A 16,778-nucleotide genomic window follows, 5' to 3' on the forward strand; every position below is an offset into this window, starting at 1 on the left:
AGCTAATCTCTGCTGTGCTGAGAAATTTTTACCACTTTCTGTTATTAACAATTATTGCACTTTTATTTTAGTCTTTGCTTGGTGAGGTTGCAGCACTGCCATGGGCAGAGCCCCGTGCACCCCTCGGCAAGGAGACCCTCCTGGGAGGGCTCCTGTGTCCCTCGAGGCTGCTCATCGCTGCCTCTCGGGTGCGGAGGTGGCCAGATAATGAACCCTGGCAGTCCTCTGGGCTTAGCTGGAACATGAAGTGTTGTTATTACTCTGCTGAAGATATTAAGCAGCTTAAAAACTGCTGAAATGATCTGATGAGCGTTGGTGCCTACAGCCTTGTTGTTTTAGCAGAACTAGTCTATGAGAACATGAAAGGAGGTTGGAGAAGGCAGAAGGTGGCTGCTGGGGGCTGTTCCTGTGAGAAAGTTAAAATAAGTAGGGTTATGGTCCTCTGTACGGGATGGTTGGATGGGGGGGATTGCCGGGTGCTGAGGGCTTTGGGGCTGGAGGCTTTTCTGTTCAGCTCCATTGCCCCTTCCCAGCATGGAAAGGGAGGAGGGTGTTTTATAGCAAAAAATGCTGTTTGTGGTGTAAAAAACCTTTGGGATGGTTTCAGTACAAGAGTTTATTGAAGTATAAATCTAAAAAGTTGTGTATACCTGTGAGTGCAGATCTGCACAGACTGCAAAACAAGCAATGCTTTTTACCCGCTTGTTTTGACATCACCAGTTAAAGCAGTGTTAGCAGTATGCTTTGCATGCTCTCTTTTGTATAAATATTATGCTATTGGATTGCTGATAGAAAGAGAACTAATTAAGGAGATGTGGATATCATCAGTAGATTTTTTCTTCCCCGAGATTTTATGAGCAGTAATTTGAAAGGAGCCATATTAAAGTCATTGAGGAACAAGTTAATGCTGCGTTTCCAAGAATATTACCCTTCTACCCAAAGATTATATTCAAGAATAAACAGTGTACAGTAGCTAATTGCTAGCTGACACATTATAATGTCTTTATACTTCCAAAATTGAATCAGTCTGGTTTAAAAAGTCATGCAGTAACTTTTTAATTATTTATCAATGTATTTCTTAAAGAATAATTGAATCTCTGCTTGAGGCTACAGGGGGCAAGTTGGCCAGTGGATATTGACCACATTTGCAACCCAGCTGACACTGCTGCTCTTAAATAATCTCTTACAGGCCCTGTCTCCAGGTTGCTGGCTTATGTTCCAGACTGACAGCAGGTATCTGTTTTTCCTCTCTAAATTAAGCTGCTAGGAATTTATTTCCCTGATTGTTCGTTTCTGTAGTGCCGTAGGCAAAAAATGCAGTATGATATTAAAGTCCACAGAAATCTACAAAGGAAACCAATTAACTCAGGGAAGGAAAATAGCAAATGACAAACCCCGCTTGCCTTGAGCCCTCCTCATTCCCGTGTTTGCCCTGTGCTGTTTCTCCCTTCCACAGCCCCATCGGTGTTGGTGGCACATTGCAAGGGGTGACCCCCATGGGTGGCAGGGCTGCCCCAGACTCCGGTTCCTGGCTGCTGCCCGTGGGTGAGTTGCAGCCTTCTTGCTGCTGCTGGCGAGAGCCTGGGCTCATGGCATGTGCTGAACTTGGTGCTCTCAAAGGGGTTGTTTGTACGCTGGTGCTGTGCAACAGGTAGAGATGCAGAAAATTTGTGGTGGAGACTGATAATCCCTCAAACCTTTACTTTGGGACTCATCCCAAACTTTACCCCAGTCTCCATTGGGATAGATAAAACTCTCTGCAATGGGAGGGTCCTCTTGGGACCTGCAGTAGCAATGGTACAGTAGCGTGCACAACTGTATAATTGCATTGTACATGTATGTAGTAACATCCGTAGCAGAAATAAGTTTCGTTACTTCAAGTCAAGATTTTCTATCAAGGTCTTTCTTTCAGCAATGGCTTCGAAATCAGGTGGTTGGGTTGGGAACTTTAACCTCCTCGGGGCCTCAGAGTCCTGAAGGTATGATGGCAGCAGGGGGCTGGGAGCAGTCATGCCCTGTGGGAGCTGCTCGGTGCATTGGGGCCTCAGAGCTTCAGATGAAGGGGTGGACTTTGGGCACTGAGCACTGCTCCTCGACATGGCTTTGGTTAGTCTGGCTCACTCCTGCTGTGCTCTGGATTTTGCTTCCACGTTTTCGCTTTGCTATGTTGTCATTTTTCAGGCAAGGCTGCCGTCTCTTTCCAGGAATAAAGCCATGGCTCGGTTGTCTAAGAAACATCATATTGCATAGATCTAACTTAAAAACATAATAGGTACATTAGTATGCTATGGGGCCCAGTTCCAGGAAATGTCTCCACTTGGGAAAACTGCATAAGCGTGTGCTGAAAATTAAGCAAACGCTTTTTTTTTGCTTGACTAATCCTGGCAGTTGGCTGTGCTAGGGCACCAGGCTCATGCCCTGCAGTCTGCTGCCTAGCTCTGACCATAAGAAATGAAATACCCAATTTTGTGTTAAATACGGAATTAACAAAACACTGGAGGGAAACACTGACTTCAAAAGTTGTGCTTTAATTGAATGTCATAGATTATAAATGCAGAATGAACAACTGTGTTCATTTAGCCCAGCTTCCTCTCTACCTATAAATAACAATAAACAGCCTTTTCCTTAAACACAAAGCAGCTTTCTCTGGTGGATTAAATGCTGCATACTGGGGACACTAGAAAGAAGAAACATCTTGTTTGCATTATTTTATGCACATTTGAAAGGGCTCGACTCAAACTGAGGTCACGGCTTCTCTGAGCAAAAGGGCATCCACGTGGTGGAGGAGCTGGGTCGGAGCAGGGGTGGGAGCTGCAGTGGGACACCTCAGGTGCCCTGGCACACGTACACATCGAGCACTGAATGTCAGTGGGCATGGGGTGGCATGCTGTAATGGGAATGCCATGGCAGTCCCCAGCTGATTTCAGCTGTTTGAGCCCTCATGCAGCAGGCGGGGGTGCTGATGGGTCTTCCCCAAGCCATGTGTTCCCGCTGCGGCGCTGAGCCTCTGCAAAGCGTCTTGTGGCGCTCCGCTCTGTGTGGAGGATATGATGAAAAATGAAGTGCGTGGTTATATTTCCTTCTTACAAAGACATCCTTACCGCCCTTGGGGTCTGGAGATCGTGGTGATGGCCTTCAGTGTAACCAGGTCGGGTAACTGCAGGAGTCCCCCAGCATCTGCAGCATGTGCTGAGCGTCACCACGGGCACTGGTGTGACAGACGCTCTGTTATTCTAAGCATTAGTGTTGGTGTGCATTTTACACATTATAGCACTGCATTATTTAAAGGTAATGCATTATTAAACGCTGTTCTCCTCGGCATGGAGAGCAGGTCACTTCCTGCAATTCCTGCTGCTCTGCGAGCATTGTTTAGGATGCTGTTTCTTATGTAATTCTTGCAAGGTGATGTCTGAATAATGGATTGTACTATAACAGAATTGATTATTAACAGTGCTCCACTAATGAGGAATTCTAGAGAAATACGTGTAGAAGACATCTATGTTACCATACTCAGTTTGTTCCTGCCTGAGTGCGTGGAACCAGAACAATCATTACTTACTTAATAATGATGTGCCTCCTAAAATAAAGGGCTGTAAATTAATTTTTAAGCCCATAAACATATTTTGTGCTGTGGAAAGAGTGAGGGAGCGGGGAATTGTTTCTTTCACATCTTTCTGACAAAATGTATATAATGATTACAAGCATATAATAAGAATGTTTGTCCTAGCTAAATGTTTATTCACTTCTGTTAATCAGTATTCGTTTGAGAGTGTGCCACAGAGTTTGTGGAAAGCAATGCAATCAGTTGAGTAGTGTGACAGATTTAAATCAGTAATAAAAGCCCTGGGGAAATTAACAAGACAAAACATTAACCACAGACTAAACATTAACATATATTAGCATTTTTATTACACCTGTAGAAATGGTAAATGTGCTTGGTTACTACTATTAAAAAGTTTATGTTCTATCCCACATCATCACAATGTATATTTTGTTTTAAGCCCTTTAGAATTTAATTAAGCTGATTTCTATAGCAGCATTTGAGTAATAGACTTCAGGTTCACTTTTATGGTGACTTAGAAGATAAAGAATGCATTTGTACCCTGTTTATAACGCTAATGATACGTGTGACATTTAGCAGAGTGGGCTGTGAAAAAGAAATGTGGAACAGGGAAGAAGCACCAATGCAGGCAGCTGTGTTCCAGTTCTCAGAGTTACTGGCCAAACTGGGTTCCCATGTGGGATGAATGATGCTCAGGGGCTTGAGGGTACCAACAAAGGCAGCACATTTTCTTGATGTCTTTGATACTCTGTTCTCTGTGAAGCTGCATACTGTAGCAAATCACCATTTCAGAGTCTGTATTCAAATCAATTATAATAGTTAATCGCTTTTCAGTTTAATGTGCGGCTTCTCCCAAAGGAAACTCAGAAATAGGTATAAAATGACATATGTGAACTACAGAGAGCAGAGAAGATTGCAGGAGGAAATCTTTAAAAATGAGACCATCCCCTTGGGGGGCGGAGGGGGAGGTGGTGCTGTGTCTTCCTGGAGAACGAATCTTTAAGCAGAAGAGTTCACAGAGAAGGCAAATGGAAACTCCATGTAGAGTTTAAGCAAAGGTTAAGTACAGCAAGCTGTCCTTTAGAGCTTGTGGTCTGAACAAGAAGCAACAGCAGCAGGTATCCAGCAATGTCTAATGCCCTCTTATCTTCCAAGGGAGCGTTGATTAGCTTTTTTTAAAGCTTCCAGGGAATTAGTTTTAGAATACGCTCTCTCTCTGAAAGGAGATGCTCAGATGGGTAGTGAGGCTCACATGTGCTACTTCCCAGTTTTTCCCCAGCTACTTTTGCTTGCCAAGGTACAAAAGGCTTTCCCCTGCACAGCCACCCTGCCTCGTGGGATGGCTCTGATGGTGGCCCTGGTGCTGCCATCCTGCTGCAGGGTGCCCGCAGGGGGTTGCTCTCCACCAGCTGCACTGCGGCTGTGATGCTTCGTGCAGAACCCGGTGCTGTGGTCATCGTTGTTTTTGAGTATCAATTAACTGTAGCCCACTGGTCCCAGTTTCGATTGGCTTGTGTGCACCCACATGCACCAGTGCTGTGCTTTGCACCTTTGCAGTTGACTTGGATAAAGTAGCTGTGTGGACGTATCTGCTCCCTGGCTGCTCACGGCGCATCACTTCCATGTGGCCGCAAGTAGGTTCCCTGCAGTCCTCAGACACCTCTTACTCTAAATTAATGAGGAAGCATTAAAATGGGCTGATCGCACTGCTCCATTAGGGTTTTCCCTGGGCTCCTCTCAAATCAATGCTCCCTCTGAAGCTGCACCATTACCTGGCTCCCAGGGGCGTTCAGAGCCAGCTGCCTCCTGCCCGGTGTGGGAACTGTCCCCAGACAGGAGGCTGTGGGGATGGGCTCCCCGAAGCTGTGAGGAAGAAATTGGGGTGATTGATGGGAGGTCGAGTGTTCCCCCTGCAACTGTGTTATGCTCACTTGGAGGAGGCTAATGAAATGAAGGAATTAGTATGTTTATTAATGAGCCAGGGCAGGGAAATAGCTTTGGCTGTTACAAACCCCCAAAGCCACCAGGACTTAAAAAGTCTGGGGAGCTGGGAGGGTTTTGGTTGTGTTGTGTGTCCTGATAGCAGTTTTTGGTGGACTGGCAGATTCTCCTAAAACTAAGTAAAAAAACCAACAACCCATTCCACCCCAACAAAAACAAACCAAAAAAAAAAAGCTATTTTTATTGTTTTTGTGGCTTGATATTTCACGCTGCAGCCTGTTCTGGGACAGTGCATGTATGTGATGAGGAATGAGAGTGCACTGCACAGTTCTTGCACTGAATATACTTTAGATAAGGACTCGTGTGTTTATGATGCCTCTGATAGCACTCAAAGCTGCAGAGCCCAAGGACAAGAGCTGACAGCTTCATTCTGTCAATTTGCTTTCAATTCCACATTCATAATTTCGCAGCAGGAGGCAGCCACCTATTCCTGCTGTTGCTCAACATTAGCCTGGCACACGTGCTTTGACGTGCCACCTTCCTCTGACTCTCACTCTCGCAGGGTAAAAGAAAGAGCTTGGGGAACTGAGTCTGTGTGTTTCTTAGCTTGCAGCTGGGACTTGGAAAAGGGGAAGGAAGGAAACATGATTTCTGAGATGTTTCACAGGACCACTTGTGGCCCAGAAGACTTTGGCAGATGGTTTGTGAAAGTCTTTCCCCCCTCGTAAGCGCACGCGATTCTGCCCCTGCAAATGAGCAGGCAATCTGTTACTTCTACGTTCTCTCACTTTGTTTAATGTTCAAATCCCAGACGGATTTTTGACTAAAAATGACAGTCATTTGGCTGTGACTTCACAAGATGGGTTGCAGGTTTATCTTTTTTTTTTTTTTTTCTGAGAAGGTTAATTGGTCCTTGAATAAATAATTAAGTAAAAACTTGCATGTTCTGCTCAAACTTTCTAGCTTCTAGCTATGCAGATTTCATATGCTGCCCCGTTTCGGGTCCACGGTTGTGGGAAGGCTTGCGTGGTTTGCAGCTCCATCCCTTATAGGCTCCTGCAAAGCCCCATTGCTGTGTGGAGCCCACGGCCGGTGGCTGAGGGAGCTGCAGGTTCAGTTTGTGTCTGCCTGGGGATGGCTCTGGTGCTCGGCCTGGTCACACAGCCCTGGTCCACCCGGGTGCTTTGCTTTTTGAGTGCTGTCTCAGATGATGCCATTGTTCCTGCTGTCACTCGGGCCCTCCTCTCCCATTCAGCGCGCTTCAGCATCCTGGAAAAAAAGCCTTGATCCTGGACTTGCTCTTCTCAGAGTTCAATAGGCTTCACCAGCTGAAAGGCGGGCTTTGAAAAGGACAGGGGGGGCTTTTCAGAGCTGGGGAAAAATCAAAGGGAATCATCACCAATGGCTGCTTAAAATAACCGACCTTTTCCTGCTTCTCTCCTCTGCTTTGCATTCCTGTGCAGAGTGTGGGTGCAGCGGTGGAGCTTTTGTCATTACTTTTGTGCCCTGTGTCCCACAATGTTTGCATATCTGTCATTTCCCAGTGGCAGATCCCCTCTCCGCAGACTCCACCAGGCTCAGAGGGCACCTTTTGGGCATGATGTGTGCCCCGTGCGTCTTCCTGCTCTCCTGCCAGTCTGCCCCTTGCAGGGGTGGTGACGCCAGCCAGCGCAGAGTGCAGGATGTGGCACGGCAAAGGACAGAGCCTCTTATGCATCAGCCAAGGTCTGGGGGGAGGCTGGACTCTTTTATTGGTACCACTAATAAGTTTGGAAAAATGGGTGTGTTTTCAGGCATACAAACGCTTCCAAGGATGTCTCATCTCATGTTTCTCTGGCTCCTTTTTCCTTGCAGCGTGCAGCTAGGTTTAACTCGTGCCATCTCTGGACGCGGTCCCTTGGCTGTGTGGAAGCCCAGCAGCTCCTGTTTGGCCAGCCCTTTGCCCTGCAGTGCATCCTTGCCTTGTGCCACTCTGCTGTGCAAGCTCCCCTCCTGCCAAAAACCCAAGAGGCAAAGAAAACATCCCAAAATGTGGTGCCTGTTTTTCTGTCTCCTTTCCTACCAATGGTTTTTAAGCCTGTCCCGTGATTTGGGGAGGGCGACAGGCTTGGTGTATTCTTCTGCAGGACTTGGGTTTGGCAAAGCAGAGAGGAAACACAGCCAAGGGTGGGCAGTGGGGACACAAGGGAAGATGCTGCAGAAAATGTGCCTACAGCTGCAGGAGGAGCTGCTTGGGGAGGGAACCATAGGTGCAGAGGGGACTGGTGGCAGTGCCTCTTCCCACTATGCTGCAAACCATAAACTGCAGAGCCTGGCTCCCTGTTCTCCTGCGTGCTTCCTCTCTTACTCTGTATTGCACAGCAGCCTGAGCAAACAAACTGTGCTGCTCTTGATAATGAAACAGGTGACATTACTAATTTATTTGCCCACCCAAATGCAGGATGTAATAGAACGGAATTAATCTGTTCTCCTCGCACATCAGATGCTTGTAGCTTTGGGCGGTGGGGGTGCTTTTTGCCTCTGGTGTGTTGTTAACTGGTAGTTATCTGGCGCTTCAGTGTGGTGCAGGGCGAAGATAAATGAGGTGCTGCTAGGAATGGATGTTTTGTAGGTATGTGGTCAGACCCAAGCCTGGATGTGGGTGGTGGGATGAGTCTCAAGGGAAATGGTGTTGGCTGTAGTGCCTTTGTCATCCCTGAGTCCTCCTCACAGCAAGGCGTGACAGATTCCAGCAGAAGTAGCCTGGGGTGGGTCAAAAGGAGAGATTTCCAGGACCAAGCAGGCCTGGTGGTGATGTGGTGGGACGGTCATCCCTTGTTGGTCTCCTAGAGGAGATGGGCACAAATCTACCCACAGCAGGGACTGCAGCAGAGCTGCACAGCCGGCACTGAGTCATGGGGCAGTGGCTGTGCGGGAGAGCTTTAATGAGGCATTTTGGATTCTCACCACTGCAGCCACTCACCGAATCATCTGTATGCTAATGAGCTAATTTGTGTCATTAACAGAGACCTGTTAATCAAGACCTCCCATGGCATGGCTGGGCTGTAGCAATAATGCTTGCTGTATTTTAGGCCATGTTTTTCTTTTTTTTTTTTTCTTTTTTTTTTAATTAGCAATATGTATGACGCTTATCCCTTGGTACCTGCAGTGCAGGCTCTGCAGATGCTGAGCTGCCTTGAGCTGTAGGATGGAGGTATCAGAATTGGTATTTGGAGGGAAGATATTTCCTAAAAATCTGGCTAGAGAGGTGGAGCATGGCATCCCAAGGTGCTACAAGTAGTAGGGAATACCTTAAGCCCCCCTTCTGCCAACATGAGTTTACCCTGACACATGGGAGCTCTGTCAGGCATGCCTGCGGCTATGAGGAACCCCTTGATGCCCAAAAATGTTTCCTGAGTTTTCCTGCCTTCCCTTCCGCAGAGGGGGTGTTCGTACAAGAGCTGGTTTGCATCCTTAGGGCAACACTTTGCTTTCAGACACTGGTGTATAAATGGGAGGGAGCAGACTGACCGTCATCCTGATCTGCAAACCAGGGTTCAGCAGGATGAGGGTGCTCAGCCTGCACCTTGGTGTGTGCATCCCTGGCGAGGCTGTGGTGCAGGACTGTCCCCAGACACCCCCATCTCTCTCAGGACAGGCTGCTTCACCTGCCAAGGTGAAATGTGTGATGTCTTTAAAAGGCTTCAGTCAGAAACAAATGGGTCCATACTTGCAGGGAGAGCAAGTGCCTTGGTGTGTTCTCTGCTACCTATCTCACTGTAAAATTTGTCCCTGAAACTACCTTACACATGGTGACTGAAGTGAAAAGTAACTTAGGGTCCTAAATCCGCTTTGAGAGTGGTTTGGGCACTTTGGGGTTGGTGGAGGTGGGCAGCAGCACATGGGTTCCTAACTCTCCTGTATTTTTACTGCATGCCTTTTTAAAAAGTCATTGTGCAGGTGGCAGTGTGCATCTCAGCTGTCTTCCTGCAGTTTTTCTGGCCGTGAAATTTCCTCATGCTGCTGTGTTTGTGTTTTCCAGATTAGCCGGTTGTGTGGCCATGCTCAGCAGAGGCAGTATCGATCAGCTAATTACCCTGAAGACCTCTTTATTGACAAGAAAGTCCTGAAGGTGACTCACATAGAGCCAGAGGAGACTCTGTCGAGCAGGAGGAGGTGAGAGTGCTCAAGCTGAACACAGTGCCTGCGTGACGTGATGCAGGGGCAGTTCCCCTATGGGTTGGCCCTGTGGAGGGAGATGGAAGAGCCCCTTTTTTCCCTTACTGATTGCAGTTGGTTTTGACTCTGAACACCAGAGCTGCTCTGGGACTGACTGTGAAGCACATCGAGGTGTCTACACCTGTGTTTTCTCACCTAATGCGTCTATGCTGATGTTATTTTTTTTTTTTTAACTTATAAAACCGCCCCCTGCTTTTCATCTTTGTTTCACTTCTGTGCAATGTGTTAGGCATGGCACCGAGGTTCATACACAAAATGCCATGTCTGAGTTTCTTGGGCATTGCTATAGTGCCAAATACGCTCACAGGTACAGTTATAGGTATAAAAGCTCTGGACTAAATCATTGCATGAAACAGCGTGTAGGCTAGGGGGCCTATTTCACTTTATTTCTGTGCAGCCTTTTACAGTAGTTCAGGAATGTTAACAGCCTTTTTCTCTGAATATTTTCAAAGCGAAGCAGGTGCTGCCACTCCTGGCATTGCAGCCTGTGCTTCCTTCCTGCAGGGCTGCACGCTGTAAAAAGAAGCTGTAATTCAGTGGGCTCATGCTGGTGTGGTAGGGGAAGCAGCCCTCCATGCATCCCCTATGGATCTGACAGTGCACCGGGAAGTGTGCTGTGCTTTTACTGCTATCTTGAATATGAAAAAAATCTCTGCAGAAGAGAAAAGGGCAGATTCAGCCCTTTTTGGAACTGGGGATGGACTGACTTGGATAGATTTTCCTTTACAGAGCAACAGGGCCACATTCCTGGTATGGTTCCCATGAGATAGCACTAGGGCTTGCATTCCTCCCTTGTCTCGACATGTCGGAGGGTTACGCAGCCCAGGCGCTGCCGGGGATGTCGTTTGAGGGCTGTGCAGACTAATGAAATCTGCTGCAACAGATTACATGAGCTCATACCTGCAGATACGGAGGAGTTTCTCCTTTTTCCTCTCTGCCCTCGCTGAGACCCTCGCTGAGAGAGCCCTGCTGGGAGCTGCGGTCAGCAGGAAGGTTTCCTTCTGTCCATTCTCCCTGATGCCTTTGGGGTCTGTGGGATGGGGAGCAGGGCTGAGCTGGGTGTGATGTGCTGTGTAGGACCTGTCCTGCTTAGGGCTTGGCAGAACTGAAGACCCAGGGCTTGCTTCACTTTGCATGGCAAGGTTTTACCTCTCTTCACACAGTAAGCACAGTACAATGTAGAAGGTGCTTGTCCAAAGCACCCCTTAGACGTGTGCAGGGAGGTTGTAGGCTGAACTAGCAACCCTTTGGAAAGGTTTTGGACCTTCCAACCAAACCCTTGGCTATTGGCATGGCTAGGGACAGATGGGCTGGCGCTTGCAGGGTGCTGGCAGGCCGTGCTGTGGTGGGCTGGGGGAGGACTCGGGTTGCCTCTGTCTGCTGCGAGCTCTGCCTGCAAGGCTGTGTCGGTCTGATCTGGGCAGAAACACAGCCTGGACAGCAAAAAACGAGAGCTAGCGAGCAGGCTGCCTTCCCTGGCTCTGGGGCGGCTTTTCCTTGTTTCGTCTGCCCCCAGCTGGCAGCTGGGAGCTTGGACTGGAGAAGAGACCCCAAGTGTCCGGGAACCCCAGCAAACTCCTGCTCGGGGAAATGGGAGAGGGATGGAGGGAGCCTGGTCCCTCCTGCACCCCAGCCTGCAGCCACCCCTCAAGAGCAGCTCTCCGTTTCTTCCAAGTTTGCTCTGCCTGGCTGCCTGTCACTGCTGGCTGGCACCATGGAGCATGGGGGGCCCACCACAGAGGGGAGCCAGATCTGTGGTTCTGCAGGCTCCTGCTCCCCCAGTCCTGCCTTCCTAGGGCAGACCTGTGTTCCTGAGTGTAACCTGCCCCTTTGAATGCCGACTGTGATCCTGTAGCCAGCTTGACGCATATGTCTATAAATCATGCATCTTTGAGAATGCACCATGAAACCCATCGTTACCCTGTACAGGTCTGTGCTGAGAGTGTCTGCTCTGATCTGCCACCGTGATCTTCTTTGCTTCCTTTGACTGAGAATCATTTTTTTCCCCTTTCTTCCAGGGAACTCATTATGAAGCTGAAGTCTCACAGCAATTTTTACAGCAGCTTGCCAGAATACATCTGCACCCACAGCTCTGCTGTTCAGAACGACACTTTTTGCTGGAACGGACAAGAAGTCGTGGAGAGGTGAATCATGTCTCCCTTCCCCTCCCTTTCCCCAGCACTGCTCATCTTTAGTTAACCAGGTGCGGGAGTGGTCTCTGGCCAGGACATTGCTCATTCCCTTAAACCTTTAACAGAACTGGTGTTCACTTGTGCTGCAGCTCAGGTCGATGAGCAAAGCTTATGTGAAAGGGAGACGTGGTCGTGTGCCGCCCTCCACTGAGCTTTCTGTGCTCTGCTGTGAAAACCCTATAGCTACAAGCATTTATATATATATATATATATATTTTATTTTTTTTAATTTTATTTTTTTTTTGTGGTGGGTTGGTAGCAGTGAGCTGGAGAAAGTGGAGAAGCAGCAGCTCAGCACAGCGCTGCTCCCTGGGAGCAGCAGTAGGTGTGTGGAGGGGCATGTGCAGAGGGTTTTGGGAGTGTCCTGGTTGTAATGGTAAGGTGAATGCAGGCAGGCAAGAAAAGGATTAATAGCATAAAGGGGAAGGAAGTGTTAATAGAGATGGTGCATTCCCTTGCAAAAAATGCCCCTTAGGAACGTTAAAGAATGTGGAAATAGAACTTGGAAGTGTTTTTTTTTATAATTATATATAAATCTCCTCTAATAACCCTACTCTGCAAAGCATCCGTTGCTATTAAGTAGTTTGCATAAGGGAAGAAATAGAAATAAATTCAGGAAGTTGTGAAATGTTGAAATATTAATTATGACTTCTTGATCAGTAACCTCCGGTGGTAATTAGCCTGCACTTGCAATACTGACCTGAAATACTGAAGGGACTAAAATAGCGTCAATATGTATTTTTAAAAAATTACTCAAGCATCTAACATCACACACTTTAATAAAATGTACCTACTTTCTACTTTGCCTAAGGAAAAATGTGTCCTCTGTCTGTACCTAGTTCTGGGAAATCTTCTTTGCATAAGAGAAGTGCAACTGGAGGGGAAAACATTTCAATATTGCCTCACTGGTTGTTAATTAAAAAAAAAATTAAATCTCAAAACAGTACCACAAACACTGCGGTTTTGCGGGGGGGGAGGGACCTATGGTGAGATCTCTGCTTACAGAAGTTTGCCAGGGCCCTGCTCCAGGCATTGCTGAAATCACTGCTGGGTGAAGTGGCAGCAGTGGAAAAATGGTGAGTTCCCATCCTCCTACAAATGTAAGCTCAACGTTATTTGCAGATTTAAAAATGGTTTTAGATGATAGCCTGTCTTAGCTTTTTTGCTGAGAATACTTGTAGACTGTCAAGGGCAGAGATGTCACCCTAGATTTTCTGCCACCAAGCTGTGGCATTTGTGGCATGATATGGTAGGTCACATAGGTGCCACAGCATGCAGGTGGGGCAAGGCAAGGAGAAGATGAAGTATATATACACAAAAGGGTTACCATGTTTTCAGCTCTCAACTGCCTGACTATTACATTGAGGATGACATCCTCTGCTCTTCTTGAAGACACTGCCTTTCCACCCCTCTCCTCCTTCCCCCCGCTCCCATTTATCATGCGGATGTAGCCTCCTCTCCCAGCTCCTATGAAATAATAGTAACAGGTCCTTTGCAGTCAGAAAATATATATTTTTTTTTCTGTGAGATGAGTGTGAAAACCCCCATCCCCTTCCTGTGCCATGGAGGGGGCACAGCTGCCCTGGACAGGAAAGCTTGCTGGCTGGGCACAGAAGTGGTAAGGATGGCTGCTTGCATGGAGCAAGAAATTTTAGTTCTTGCCCCTTAAATGCCTGGACTTCCCTGCCACTTATTTTTAAGTCTTTCTTGCCATGTATTTTTAGCATGTGCACCCGTAGTGCTTCCCAGGGCGACCCTCTCTCTTCCATAAGCTACTAAAGTCTGTCATATGTGGCAGTGTTTCTGCTGATGAAACTACAGGATAAACCTCAGCTAAATAAAGCTGAACTAAGTCTTCATTTGCAAAATGTGTTTCAAGTTGAAAGAAATGTAATTAAATTGTATGTAAAGCCAATTGTGCTGCTTCATGTGGAGCCAAAACGGTCCAAACTGAGAGCTTCAGGTGTTTGGACTTCGCAGCATGGTATCTTTTTCAGAGAGTCTGAGAGGATTCCTGAAAAAAAGGTACATTCAAGGTAACAGTGTTTGAGTACCCCTAACCACCAGTTTTTTCAGCCTTTTCCCCAAGAGGGAGCCAAGCAACTGTTCATTACAGAGATCTTTCTTAAACTGCTCTGAGAATGCCCATTATATGCTTGAGTTTCTGGCAGAGATAAAGTAGTCCTCCTGCTGGACTAATATGCAATTGTCGGTCATTCAAATTCCAGCTTGCTGCTTTTTACAAGAAACTTGGTGTTTTTGAATCCCTTGTATTAATTTCAGGAAGCTGAACAATGTAGTTTGTCCCTTATGTGTTACTGCTGCCAAACAAGGGGCTGATTCTTCTAGGATTTTTACATATAAAATATACTCCATATTGTCATGTTTACACGTTGCTTTATTGGATACTGGCTTTGGAGGATGCTGACAGGAGAGATGCTCATTCCTTGCACTTAAGCTTAGCTGCTGCTCCTGTGTTTTTTCTGAATCGGTATTTACTCTGTCCTGTTTATCCCAGTGCTCTATTACCAGCAGAGAGTGACCATGTCCTGGTCTGGATGTGCTCAGTGCTTTTTTTTCCAATGCATCTCATTTCTCATTTTGAGCCTTGAACCATTCTCAGTTTCCTCCTTGCCCTTTACTCTCTCTGCCCCGATTGACCACAGCACGTGCATTTGGGACTCTGAGGCACTGCAGCCAGCAGTGCTTTCCTCATCATACAGCAAACTGTGAGCAAGGTCTGACTGTACCTGGGCTATGTTCTTGTTTCATCCTTGGCTCTGGGGCATCCCACCTGCATGGTGCAGTTAAGAGTTATGAAGTTAAGAGGTCTGAGGACCTGCTTGGCAGAGGGCTTTCCACAATGTGTCTTGCAGCAGGGATGATGTGCAATCTGCTCTGCTGATGGCTCAGCATCACTCACCCTGCTTTGTATATTTTAACATTTAAAAAAAAAAAAAGATTAATTCCACACTGTCTTTTACAGTGTGGTCCTATGTCCACCTCATGTAGTTCTCCTTGTTGGACCATTTAATAGCAAGAATTTGTCCTCCTTCCTGAGGTTTGATCTGTGAGGTGTTCTCTTTTGTGTGTTTAAGATGTGGTACTTTGACCTGTCAGAAATATCTTGCAAATGCTGGTGACTGTATAAGGACAACAGATTTCTGTGGCCATGTACTAAGCAGCACCTTTTGCTGTGCTGTTGCTGTGTGGTTGAAGAACATAAACCAAAGTAGCAAGGGAAAAGAAAAGGCATCAAATTGCTGCTTTTCAAACTTCTCAAAGTGTGCAAAAATGTTCTATGCTTTTATGAGAAGCTACAAATATTCACAGCAAAAGCTGCACGTGGCACACTCTACCCCTTGTCAAGAACTTGTGAGGGGTTGTAGTGTTTTAATGTTTGTGGTAGCTGGTGACTGGACCTGCTGGATCTTCCTCTGACCCTCTGCATCCCTGTGCACCTCTCCACAGTTTTTCAGGGCTCAGTTAACTGACAGGCACTTCTCTGAGATTGCAGAGGGCTGGATGTACAGACAGGGTGGGTGTGCAATAGCTTGAGCAGGCTGGTGAGCTGGATTTTTGCTGACCTGGAGACAAACTGGTACTCCAAAGCAAAACTTCTGCTGGATCCTGACTCTGCCTGTCCATGTGAGAGTTGCCAACTGCAAAGTGAGTTGGGGGCGAGGGCAGATGGATGGGAATGAGAGTTGGGACTGTGTTGGACTGTGTCTGAGTCCTAGTAGTGTGGGGCTGCTGTTTTTTGTGCAGTGCTCCAAAATAACAAATCTGGTGTGCTCAATTGCCAGGAGGCTTTGTGTCAGCATGTGTGTCAGACAGCTAGCTGTATTGATGGGAAACAGGCAAACAAGGGAATATGTTGTCCGGCTTCTCTTATCCCTTTCTCCATACAGTGCAGACTAAGAACAGAGGAGGATTCCTATCACAGAAGTCCTGTCTGAATAATTAGCTTGTGTAAAGGCTTCAACTTAAGTCAAGTGGGTGTTGAGATATTGAACTCATCTCAGTTTCTGTGGGAGTTAGGCATCTAAATCTCAGAGGTGATTTGGACCTTATATATAGCATCAGGCTTTTGCAGCATTTAATACTAAAAGCCTATTAAAATCTAGACTCTCAGTTTAATAATCTGCTTACAGTAGTATATTCCTTTCAAGCTGTTATGAATAGAATGACAGCAACATTTGCCTGCTGCAAGACTTGTAAGTACATTAAGTATTACTGTTAGATATTGCCATTTCCAAATTGTTCAAGACAAACTTGTACATTAATCTAAATTATCCACATAACTCTTGTTCTCTTTATACCAATTCCAAATTAATATATTTTTAGCACCTTGCCAGATTCTTTTCTTCATGCTAGAAGTCTCAGATTTCCCTGTTTTTGCCAATATACTGTGGTTTGTTTTAATCATACAAATCATAAACAATGAAAGCACAATTGGAAGCAAGGGAGAAAAATGAGATTCTGTAATTGGAACAAAGGAAATTCCATGCCAGCAATAACCCTTTAGCTCATGAAGGGCTTGGTTATTTCTGGCAGTGCTGCAAAATATCTGATACAATGGAGTCCCCAAAGAGGGAGGCTGTATAACTTTTCAAGCACATAAAACACAGCTTTGTAGCAAATGTAAGCTATAATGAAAGGATAGTAGGCAAATTCAGTCAGTTATTGAGTGGCCATAATTGTTTCCAGAGTATTGCAAAAATGAGGATCATGAATCTTCCTATATTAAGCCTGCTGCTTGGTCTCAGGTTTAACCAATTCTTCCAAAATCTATTTGTCTTGAACTTTACTGAACTGATGTGAGAATGGAGGGAGTCTTCAGGCTGTCCTTTTACACTTTAAAC

General features: G+C 46.4%; 1 protein-coding gene across 2 annotated transcripts in view; it reads left to right on the forward strand.

The window, feature by feature from the left end:
• Positions 1 to 16,778, forward strand: part of GPC3 (glypican 3) — a 144,800-nt gene that overhangs the window by 74,744 nt on the left and 53,278 nt on the right. For both annotated transcript variants that reach the window (XR_014318429.1, XM_082771210.1), the window contains exons 4-5: positions 9,525 to 9,658; positions 11,740 to 11,865. Coding sequence is in view for 1 of the 2 variants with exons in the window: in XM_082771210.1 (XP_082627336.1) it covers positions 9,525 to 9,658; positions 11,740 to 11,865 (260 nt within the window). In the remaining variant the exon portion in view is untranslated. The remainder of the gene's footprint in view (positions 1 to 9,524; positions 9,659 to 11,739; positions 11,866 to 16,778) is intronic.

The sequence above is a fragment of the Aythya marila genome (assembly GCF_965140915.1).
Source record: "Aythya marila genome assembly, chromosome: 13".
Lineage (NCBI taxonomy): Eukaryota > Metazoa > Chordata > Aves > Anseriformes > Anatidae > Aythya > Aythya marila.